The 12549-nt window shown below is 44.7% G+C and overlaps 1 protein-coding gene across 1 annotated transcript; it reads left to right on the top strand.

Moving 5' to 3' along the window:
* Positions 1 to 5737: 5737 nt before the first annotated feature.
* On the top strand, positions 5738 to 6267 carry N7446_012434 (uncharacterized protein; the record flags this gene model as incomplete). Its single annotated transcript, XM_058521176.1, has 2 exons — positions 5738 to 5740; positions 5788 to 6267. The coding sequence occupies 2 exons, from the start codon at positions 5738 to 5740 to the stop codon at positions 6265 to 6267; spliced, it is 483 nt and encodes a 160-aa protein (XP_058366542.1).
* Between the last annotated feature and the right edge of the window lie 6282 nt (positions 6268 to 12549).

The following is a 12549-nucleotide window of genomic DNA, read 5'->3' as shown; positions in this document are numbered from 1 at the left end:
GCCGAACCTAACTTTCAGCAATCTTCTCCGTCACGAACGAGAAAGACATAGCAAAAGCGACAAAATATCATGCAACTTATGTGGCAGCACGTTTACTCGTACGACCGCTCTCAATGCCCACCAAAAGAACGACGTTTGCTTAAAATCGAAGCGAAAGCGGCTCTAAGCCTCAATGATCATCTGAGGGGTTTCAGCCATGCGGCGTTATACAAATATTATTCCAAGAATAGCTTCCTGCCCTAACTGATCAGCTCGTATTTCTTCGTGCCGCCTTACAAGAGTTGTGCCACAACGGCGCGGCGCGGTACGGGCCACAGTGAGTGCTCCTAGTGCGAGACATATTCGTATAATTGCCGATACAGCCGTCCCGCTACCTTGAAGCGATCCACGTTGTGGCAAACGGGGAGATTGTACCTGGCGAGCGGAGGACATTAGCAGGTATATTTCGGACATGGTCCCAATATCTCCCACATTGGTGGAAGAAACTGCTGTGCTAATCTAGAAACGGGCTATTAGACGCACCAGCGCGCTGACCGATATCCTTTTGGTACCCTTGTTGTTTCTCAAGCGCTTTTGTGGTTTGATCATTTCTTCGTCGGAATATACATTTTGTGATTGCTCTTGGCAAAGCTTTGCGGGGCTTCCCCGCACGTTTGATGCTCCTGTACCTAGACCTCGAAATGGGGCGGATCCGGATCCAACTTTTGAATCCTGATCCTGATCCGCCGGATTTCCGGATCGAATTCTTTGATCCGGATCCGCACCGCGGTTCTACGCAAGGCGGATTAGGATCAATCCGTTTCGATCCTGATTTGCATAAACTCGCCAAGACTTTCCTGTTTTGGCGGATATAAATGATGACTTATCTAAATAAAATACTGTAATATACACTTGTTCTGGTCAATGCATTCATAACTCCTAAGATTTAGTGATTTTTTGGTTGAAATTTCATGTTTTGAAACCGTATGTAAATCATTTTACCTATGGAATTTGAATAATAGAAGTCGTAACATCATTTCCGACCTTGGTTGTTAGCCAATTATTAAAGTAAAGTTGAGGTGTTGTAATGACATGGGAAATATATATTCTCACCCAAGTATCATGTCACACTTTTTCGGAACTTTCTTGAACTATTTTAAAGCAAAGCCTTCTAAAATCATTATATCCTTATGATTAGTTAGCTGATAAACTAAGGTACTTCATTTCTTCCTTTGTTTTTAATAAGTGATTCCTACCGAAATACCTATCTCTGTAGCCTACATAGCATACTTTGGATTAAAGAGTCAGGCAAATTCAAACATACTAAAAGGTTTTAGGAGGGCGGGGCGGGGCGGATCAGTCAGGATTTTCCCAGGGCGGATCAGGATCAATCCGTTAAGATCCGTTCTATTGTGGGCTCGTTTTGCTCTTAAAGCCAATCATATAGTAGGGCTGTAGGTCGCCTAGCCCATATTAGAATTGATATATCTACAATGTCGTTCAGCTCGCGCTCCTGGTCGCGTCTTTTAATTTCCCTTCTTTCTCGCTTCTTTCCTCCCTGTAAGTCTCCTTCTTTCTCTTTACTAAAGTTAGTAGTGATACTTATTCACTATGTCACAAAGTCAAGCCTCTCAGTTCTCGGATACCTACCCTTCCTCTATCTTTGAGGATAATCCTCTAGATAACCTTTCAGATATTCCTTCTGACGGAGCAATATATTTTACCCCTAGTGCTCTATCTCAGCAGACATCCACCCTTACACCTGACGGCGATTCCGCTCGACCATTAATAGTACCTCCTGTTCCACCGACTCTAGAACGTGTTGGGCCTACGACAAACCAGAAGCACTTTATACTCTGGACTGAGGAGATGAATGATGAATTCTGTGGGTGGTGGTTGATGACAGAGTATGGAAGTCAGATGAAAAGGAATATCTTCGAGAAACGACGCCAAGCGGACTGTTGGAAACACTTCTATCAGGTTGCTATGATTCAAAATGGGTCACCTAAGGTCATGTGCAAAGTATGCAGCCAGGTTATCATCCACCCCGCGGTCGGAAATCGTGGGACATCCTCCCTAAATAAGCATGTCCGGGAGGGTGTTAATTGCCGGAGATCGAAACCCTCACAGGATATTCGAAAGCTTCTTCAATCAGGGGTATGTTAGAACTTATTTTTATTATGCCTACTCCTCCTTGAACCTACAATTAACTTGTTTATCTTAGGTACTTAATGGCCCTCAGCCAGAGAAATTTACCCTCGAGGAGTTTGATGAGTGTGTGATATCTCTAATTACTGAGTTACGACTACCATTTCAGTTTGTTGAACATCCTCGGTTTCATAAACTAGTCAAACTGGCTAGTCTCGCCTCATCTCCGCCTCGGGTTTTGTCTGCATATCTAGTACGACAGAAGATCCAGGCGAAAGTGATAGAACGCCAAAAAGGCCTTCTACAGATGCTTCCGTCAGGTGCGAAGCTTTCTATTGCATTAGACTGCTGGACCTCGCCCTTCCGCCAAGCCTTTATGGCCATTACCGGATATTTTATCGATATAGACTGGCATTACCGTGAGATCTTGCTTGGATTTGAGCCACTTCATGGAAGCCATAAAGGGGCCGACCTTAGTGTTGTCCTCTTGGATCTTTTAAAAAAACATCACATCGAAGATCGGGTTTTAACAATGACCACTGACAATGCATCAAATAACACGACGCTCCATGATAGTATCATGAAAGCTCTTGATTCACTCGTGTTACCAGATGGTACCCCTATTGTTCGAATCCCGTGTATGGCACATGTTATTCAACTCAGTTTAAACGAGCTTCTCGGCAGGATGGAAGCAGCCCCAAAGAATGACCGAGAAGAAATGGAATGGACAGATTCTGAGTCCCGGGGTAAAGCTCATGGAGAGAAGAAAGATATCGTGCTTACCCTTAATAAGGTAAGAAATCCCCCCCCCCCCCTCCTTCTTTCTTAGCTAATATTATACTAATATCAACCTAGGTTCGGCGACTAGCAGTCTGGGTTAATAGAAGCCCTCAGCGTAGAGAGCAATTCCTCGAGCTCCAGTCCAAAGAACCAAAGCTTGTTCTGATGCAGGACGTTAAAACCCGGTGGAATTCTACATTTCTGATGCTCCAGCGTGCCAAAAGACTACAGACTATCTGCGACAAGTATTGCTCTGAGTGTGGCCTCTCTGACCTTGTGCTCACTAAGGACGAATGGAAGCAGATTGACTATCTTCTTTCTATCACACAACCCTTCTTCAACTTCACAAGTGTTCTCTCAAAGACTAAGGATGTCACTATCCATATAGTCTTTAGTATCTACAATCAGCTATTCGATCATCTCGAGAGGTCTAGGGACCAGCTTAGACGAAAGAAAGCAAGATGGCAGATAATAATGCGAACCGCTCTCGAATATGCAACACAGAAGCTAAGAGACTATTATGCCGAGACCGACAAGGCCTATGGTGATCTCTATGCGATTGCGACTATCATGGCACCCCAGAACAAGCTTGAATACTTCTCTGGGAAGGACTGGAATGGGCCTTATCGCAAACAATACCGCGAGAGTCTTGAAAAATACCTTGAGCCATACAAGAAGCGTTACTTTGAAACTCGGCCAGCGTTGCATGGAGTTTCTTCTATAGAGCAGTTCTCTATAGTTGATCAGATAGGTGACAGGCAGAAAGCCCAGGGGTGTGAGATCAACCAAGACGATGAGCTTACACAATATCTTGGAAGTAGTAAGTGAATCATTACTAAATACCTTTTATTATCTCTTACTAATCCTTTACTAGGTACTCGCAAGATTAATCCATGTGTCTTTTGGAAGTGTAATCAGTATGAGTTCCCAGTTCTTGCGAGCCTTGCACGCGATGTTCTTTCTATTCCTGCGACTGGTTCTGGTGTTGAACGACTCTTCAATACTGCTCGTGATATCTGTCATTACCGCCGAGGGTCTCTTAAACCGACAACTATCCAGGATCTTATGATGTATTTATGTACATCGAGGTTTGACATTGAAAGTGATCAGCATACTTTGATAGAGGAGTATCTTACAGCACAGGAGATACAAGCAGTGAAGGAGAAAAGGAAGAGCGAAAGGCTAGATGATGATATGTTTGATCTAATCAGTGATACTGAAGAAGATTTCTCAGCTAAGGCTCAACCATCGCAGGGCCCGAGCAGGGTTGCGCTTGGTAAAAGACCTCTTAGAGATATCAGAGATACACCTCTGATTGAACTCGGAGACGAGGATGAAGAAGTCCAAGAGGATGAGATCCCGCTACCTGATAATTCAAATCTGCAGGATGCAAGTGGTACTCAGAGGCGTACATCAGGGCGGGTTCCAAAGCGTTCAAAGCGGGATGATGGTGAATGGGAGTACTTAAAGCCCTAGATTTAATAGAATTAGAGAGTTCCAAATCAATTTCTATTTCATTAGTATACTTTTTTGATTAATCTGTAAGCCAAATACTTAAAATACAGCCCAAATCTACATAAAATATGCATATCACAGGGTTTCTTATGTTTGTCCTTTTTGTTAATCCGGCGGATCAATCCGCCCCGTACAGGGCGGATCAAAGATTTATAGAACCGCCCCGCGGATCGAAGAACTAGATCCGGATCCGCCCCAAAGGCGGATCGGGGCGGATCCGGATACAGATCAGAACGGATCCTTTCGAGGTCTAGTGTGAGTAAAGGGACGAGCTGAAGCTGGGGCAGTGCAAGGAAGAAACCTCACTAACACGTATCTTGATTAGGCTGCGGCAAATCTGCTCCGTTGGATATCAGTTCTTCTAGTTATTAAGATATTTTAACCGAAGGGGCTATTTCGTACGGAGTACATCTCCCGTAAGACGTAATTTCAAGCTCTGGGTGACCGGGTCTGTGCCCGCAAGTTTCTATCGTTCTTGTTCCACGTGGCTTAGTATATAAGCGCTAATCCTGCTGTCATTGCTATGTGAAATGCTCTTCGTAGCCCTTTGTTCATGTCAATCAAGGATCCTCGAGATGCATACTGCTATACCGCTATACATACCAATTCTAAGCTCTCAATTCCCATTCGAATTTTCCCTATCTCTCACCGGCCGGTCCCAATCATTCTAGGTGCTCCATGCATGGACCAGAGCAGACGGCTGGTGATTAGGGGCAACGAGTAACAAAGCCCGCAGTGGGTAATAAAGGCTAAAGTTAAACGGCAAAATAAGTTTATTTTAACTAAAGTGAAACAATTTTAGGGATACCTTTGTTAATGAAAATATTTTGAACATTTACATATCAAACGACCCGGGTGTCTTTTCAGCCGGATGGACCGGATATCTTTTTGTTCGGATCAACCGGATACGAATTGCTACAGTATTATGTAGAGAAACAATGCATTCTAGCTAAAAAAGTAGGGATAAAAACTCTAGTTGTTGGTATCACCAGCTAGGTACTGTGTACCCAGTTAAGTGGACAGTGGTTATGCTTCCAAAGCAAAAGTCAATTTGATTCATGTAAAATAGATGTTCCTCCTAGGTCAAGGCCCAATACCCCTGAATCCATACGGCGGGAGCCGTTGTTTAGCAAGATTACGTTCAACCTGTCTTTGCTTATTCTGACGGGAGTATATGTCCCGACACTAGTTTTCATTATTATATAAAATCGTTCAGGCAGGCCCTATTATTTATTATATCTGTTCGAACCATTCTCAACTACATCCAAATACTTTGTTTATCCAGACTAAACTAGTATTGTTCTCATAACAAATCATGGTATGTATATTTGCCGTCGTTTTGTTCACCTAGACTGACCAGCATAGTTCTTCCCTGTTTTTCTGACGTATCTGTTAATATGTCTACAACCGCTTGTCACCCTGGCTGCCCCCCAGTTGTCCCCGGACCCAATCAACATCAATCCAATCACGACTCCATGGCGTGAGACCTTTGGTCGTCCATCGAGCTTCGATTTCCACTGGAGCTTCAGTACAGCCGCCGTCGGCGATGTTCAGAACCCAACCACACGAACCCAATCAGGGGCCGAAATAAACGTCTTCGGCGCAACCTTGCATGCGAATGCGAACCAGAGAGTCATCCATATCCAAGTGGAACCCACAGCAACCTATTCAACGGTCATTTTTAATGTCTACCACAATGGAAATATAGTTACCCGTTACAATACGCTGGGGCAGGCATCCACCAGTGACATAAACTCGGGCTCGACAGGACAGTTCGCTATGATCCCGCTTCCTGATGACGCCCAGACGATTACAATTTATTGGCGTGTGGACCAAGATTTGTAACTAGTGACTCCGCGTTCCGCGAGTGTGGGTAAACATGCCCATACCACACCCATACCACACCGACGAACAACAATAAAAGCAGGAGGGGAACGCTAAGACTCGTTTCTTAGAGATTTGGAAAGAAGGTGGGGGTGGAAGAGTTAAGGAAAGACATTTCAGCTCTCTCGGCGCGTGTGGCCACCAAGGTTCCTGTCAATGGAAATAATTAGACTTGATTCCACAGGAGATAATTAGAAATAATCAGTGCGTGCTGGGTTTATACGCGTCCTCGCTTCCCCTCCTTGTGTGGGAGTTCGCTTCTCCATTGATGATGGAAAGACCTTGGTCTAAGGAAGTCGTAGGTGTCACAGGACGCCCCCAGCCTTCTCTGGTAGGGGGTATCTCACAGCCAAAGAGCAATTAACCGCCATAATGCTAAGTTTCAATTTCTTCAACATCTGGCTTATTTTTTAGACGTATAAGGTCCAGGATCCATAAAATAAAGCCCATCAGTAGCTTCACTAGCCAATAATATATTATCATCCCCATTTTTCAAGCGTTTTTTCCAATTCCTTAGCCGCTAAATCAGCCACCATTTTCATTGCGTCCTTTCGCCAAGCACGAAACTCTGACTCATCTTCTTTCTCACATCTACGCTGTACTAGACTATTGGCTGAAATTGATGAAAGAGGGCACTTTGTAGCTCCCTTTACCCATCGTTTGCTTGCTGGCATTTTCCCAGACATTTTATGGCTAAGGGCGCGCATAAGGCTCATCCCCGCAAGTTCCACGTTATATAGAGACGATTTTCAGGCATCAATTGCGCCGACGCAACTCAATGTGTTGACTGGCGGCATTCAGAGCGAATTGACCGAAACCTTGCAACTGGCAAGTTCAACAAGCGGGTCAGTCGCTTCTTCGTATTACATGCATGATACCGTTACTGCTCTGCAAGGAATTCATAGCTATTTGTCCCTGGTTGATCATTGGATGCAATAAGTCTATTGCAGTTTCCTCTACTGGGCGAGCAAATGTCGGAGTATTCGGTGGAGCAGCTCTCGGTGGACAGAGCGTTTTTCAATCAGTTCTCCAGAAGTTCATCATAATGGAGCCCGTGATTCTCCGCGCTTTGAAGCTAGGTTCTCTCCGGAATATAACCTGGGTTGCAAATCGAGTACTGTACACAGACCCCTTTCCGGGGGACTTTCAATTTAGTCAGGCCTATCTACTCCAAATACTTTCAATACTTACCATGATTTCATGTGTTAACATACCATGTACCAATCCCTCCAAAACGAAAGCATGTAAACAGACTGAGGACATTCTTATTACTATATAATCACAAATCAAGAGTACTGAAAGCATAACTTTATCGTAAATCGGTCCTAACGTTTAAAAGAAACAACGTAGAAAGTGCACCGAGGGAAATTTACACATAAGAGGTAAAGATAGGTTATCATTCATCGCCTCCAGTAACTCGTACTCACAATATGTGTGTGTGTGTGTGTCATTTACCCTGACTCCTCGCAATAAAAGCTGGGTTATAAGCCACAGCCCACTGCATTCGGGTACGGATTCGTATTTCGGTCTAGTTGGGTAAACTAACTCGCGAGTGGTGAGGGTAAATGAAATCATCCATCCACCCATCCGAGTGTGAAACTAGTCAGATGCCAATTGGTTGGACAATGATTTCAACTGATTGTATGCTTACGTGCGTATGTGGGTACGTGCAACTTCGCTTAAGCAAGGTCCCGTGCTGTTTATACACCTCAAAGCTAAAGTTGAATTTGTACTCTCACTAGTCCCAGCGACTTAACCAGCTCATAGCGGTCTTTTGACGCCCCAACCTTCCCGGCGAAATGACCAACGGGAGTAAAATGTCTAATGATCTCTGTACTTTACACTGTCGCTCTATATATTATATGCCAAATTGGAAATACTTCTCACTCAAATTCACTGGTGGACACTGGAGGCTTTGATCCCCAAATAACGTAAATTTAAACCCCATATACCAATTTCGCTTGGTATAGACCTATAATAGACAGGGGAAACGCTCATATCAAATGCCGGGTTATTAAGAGTCAACCAATTTAAATATCTATTAACATAAAGGTGGTGTTTCTCGGCACTCCAGATATGTGACTTCCGTCGAATGAGACTAGAGATTTGGGGCGGGACTCTATTCCAATATTAAGCGTCAATCAATTTAACATTTATTATAAAGACTATACAGAGTAATCCCTGCCCCGACCCCTTTAAGCCAGCTCCTGTTTGTAAATAGAATGCCCTCTTAAGCAGGTTCCTGTAATATTACAAGGAAACGACTACCGGCGTTGGTAAGCCTAATTTAAGTTGTAGTGTTGTATGTGAAGCCGGATTTTAGAGGGCAAAAGTCCCTCCAAATGAGGAGGTCCAAGGTTGGAACAACTCTTTCTTGGCAAAAAGGTTTGCTTGAAATATCTCGCCAATTAGAGGTCCGATTGCCTCGAGAATTAGTTCATCTTAATCGCAACTTCAAGCGCTAAGTTAGGTCCAAGAGTTCTTCAAAGCAGTAAATGTGATAGAAGTCTGTTAAGGTCTTCGGTTTCAGCCACACAAGACGACAATCATCATGCCAAATCAGGATACTTACCTTGAGATTTGCTCCAATGATATTGATCCCCAGGATCCAGGGCAATACGACAATCATCGCGGGACACATGATTGTCAATTTTGATTAGCTGTTACACGACGCCATTTTCCAGGACGTTTCAGAGAGCACGCCTTTCGGAGGCGTAATCCGGAATACCAGGAAGTCAATACTGTTTAGATTCCAGGCAACAACGTTATTTTACATCTATTGCAGTTATTTATATGAAGGCCTCCTCTCGATAAAAGTTCTCAAATAGGACAAAGTGTTTCTTAGTTTTTCATTCCTTGTCATCATGTGCTCGCGTTATTGTCGATTCTTCGCATGACCCTTGCTAGGGCTCCGAAAGGAATATGATCATTCATGAATATTCATGAATATTTGCGAATATGAATAATATGAATTGCATAATATGAATATGAATAAGAGACTTATTCATATTGCATTATTCATGAATATTCATGAATGATCATATTTATTCATATACTGAGAGAGCATACATTACCGTTCATGTTGTTACGTCTCAATACAGGAACCCATTTTCATGTGCCTAAGACTCTATAACAAATGCGTTCACCATCTCTAAGATATTACATTCCCATAAATCTTAATATTATCACAATCACTTTTTTGGAACGCTATTTTTGATACTGTCCCTTCAGTAGCATAAGCCACCGCATAGTCTCCGCATTTAGACAGTGTCTCCTGAGCCCCAATACATCCCTGGCATTGCTGAACTCGCGTTCAATCCCTACCTCCGCTGATGGAATTGGCAGGTAATCTCGGGCTGCCTTTGCCATGAGTGGAAAGCTAAATACATTCGCCTTCCACCATTTGAGAACCCATTCCTCGTCTGCATCGTCAATCATATGGTGGGACCAACTCACCGGTGGCGCGTCTAGATATCTATCAATGTCTGAAAGAAGCGTCCGCTGTGATGGCTGTACTTTTCGCAGCGTCCTCCACATAGTCTCTGACATTCCCGGCGGGCGATCCACTACACACGACATGGACAACTCCTGCGGATACTCCCTCTTTAGGAACTCCCGCACTTGAGAGATGATCAGTCCCGCATCTTGCTCGCTCATCTGCGATCCAATCAAAGACGATTTAATACGCGGGTCTAGGACGGAAGCCACGTAGTAAAGAAGATTGGTGTCCATCTTCCTCGCAAACTTGTTCATCTTTTGGATTCCTCTTTCCACCGCATCCCGGATCTCAGTATCCACACCTTCAAAATCACCTTCGGCTTTTTGAACCTCGTCAAGGAGGTCGTCTAGACTCCAATAGATAGGCAAGCTCTCAACAATCGTGGGACAAGATTTTGATACGGAGTTGGTGTGATCCCAGAATGGCTTAAGAACCTTCGCTACTTGTTGAAGAATCGACCATTCGTTCTCGTTTAGTTGAAGGGCGTGAACTTCTGGATGCATCCGAACAAATTGTCCAAGTTCCTTCTGTAGCCGAAGGGCGTCCGCTATCATGATATAGGTTGAGTTCCATCGAGTGTCAACATCGTAGCCCACTTGCTTGGCTGGTGACACATCTTTCCAATTTTGGCGGCGCTGTGGACTGCGGGCAACCCATAGGGTCAGCAGCCGGATCTTCATGATTGCTCCCTTCGTGCTGTGGGCAGAGGTGAATGTTGGGCTACTTTGTGTGGCCATGTCGTCCAGTATAACCTTCGCCTCTCGAGCTGAGCCGGCCCTCAGGGAAGCAAGTACGTCCCTGCAAATGAGATTTATGACGTGGGCAAGGCAAGGAATGAAGCTCTGCCGTCCACGAAACCGCATAAGAGGTCTGATGCGAAATTGGTCGTCTTTATCGTCATAGTTCTTGAGAAGCTCGGCGTGAAGACTGTCGCAGAGAGTTCCATTGTTGGCAGCATTATCCCCCGTAATTGTGAGGAGCTTTGGCGCGACGTCTAGTTCCTCGAGCATTCTAATCACAATTTCCGCAAGGTTCTCCCCAGAGTGCGGTCCACATATGTCAGTAAACTCCAGAAGCTCTTCCCGCTTCTCAAACTCGGGTGAGATCCAATGGCCAATGATGCCCATGATCGCTATCTGATTCTCCGATGTCCAAACATCAAGAGACAGCGCAAGCGTGCGACTACTACTGGCTAATTCTTCTTTCACGCAAGTCCGGTTTTTGCGAAATTCCTCCTTGATCCTGTTGAAGAGAGTGTCGGCCGTCTTGATGGGTAATATAGCCCCTGTCGCTTCAAAAAGTGCCCTAAATGCCGGATGCTCCACTACCGTAAACGGCTGTCTCGTTTGGACAACCCATTGTATCAGCATTTGTTCAAGGCCCGCCCTTTCTTTTGCAGGTGTCAAAAAACTGTCCAGGGTCGTTCCGATAGTTGACGATGACGTGATGTCTGATCCGGAACTGATGCGGTGCTTAGCCTGGAGATGGGCCAACAAATTCGAAGTGGAGCCATAGCGTGCCGAATCCCTGGATGACCAACTGCACTGCCTACAGACTAAGAGCCGATCCTTCTTTGGTGGCCCACCCTTTCGACGCCAGGTGTTGTCTAGCTTTGTGATCCAGAAATGCTCGAGGGTCCAGCTCGAATATGACTTGGCTTTTCGTCTCTTGTAAGTCGGTGGGCTACTCTGACTGCTAGTCAACCCTGATAGCGTGGGATCTAGCGGTGCGGGCGAAGACCTGGGAATGGGTAAGGACAGCACGGATGGGGACGTCTCTTCGCCTTCTGTAAACTCGGATGGTGCTGGTGAGCAGGGGCTCTCTATTTCACGAATATTTCCTTCCCATGGCTCAGGGAGTAGGGAGGGTGTGCCATTGTTCAGAGCATTGTAGTCGCGACGCGGAAGACCACGCGTCTTTCGCACAAATGGGTTAGGTGAGGATGCCATTCTGTATTTGCTCAGTGTTAGTAGTCCAAGTGGTACCTGGGAGCGAGGCGGGGCACACCTTTAGTATCACTCGACAATACTTGATAGCATGGCGGGTCGGAAATGAACGGTGAGAATGAAACAATGATGGGGAAACACTAGCTATGCTTTCGCCTGATGCGAATCCCAGTAAAGTGGAAAGTTGATAGGTCTTTTCTTTACACGCGGCGGTTTCTCACTCGCGACTCTCATGGTAAACAATCTGTAACCTGCATGAGAAGTGAGTTAAGGTGGCATGATAAACGCGTTTTTACGTGCCAATAGTCATGGTTATAATAAATCTAAACTTTGGAGTAGATCGAGTGGGAACAAGAGAAGTTATGGTAGTCGATTTAACTAGAGCAGCAAAGATGTGGAAAGACGACTTGTAGATATATATAATTTCGCTCGACTTTCTGTAGCAACCGTTGGTCACCAAAACTAGACATTTACCTATAAAAAATCACGAAAAATAATGACGCAGAATATATAGAGCTTACCGAGCCCTACAATATAGGGTATATACTTCAGAACATGGATTGCATGGGAAATATTTTCTACTATGCTTGACCGAGGCCGTGATCGCACTTGAAATACAAGTTGGCTAGTGGAAACGTGTTTTTCTGTAATACAAAAACCGGGGAAACGGAAGATCCATTAATGCGCGCAAAATGCATGATATGAATAATATGAATGCGAATATGAATAATGCGCTTATTCGCGCGAATACGATATTCATTTATTCATATTCGCGGGGTGCGAATATGAATATGCCCT

This window comes from Penicillium canescens (assembly GCF_028828765.1).
Source record: "Penicillium canescens strain IBT 15451 chromosome Unknown utg000010l_segment0_segment0, whole genome shotgun sequence".
NCBI lineage: Eukaryota > Fungi > Ascomycota > Eurotiomycetes > Eurotiales > Aspergillaceae > Penicillium > Penicillium canescens.
This window is presented reverse-complemented; position numbering and strand designations above follow the sequence as displayed.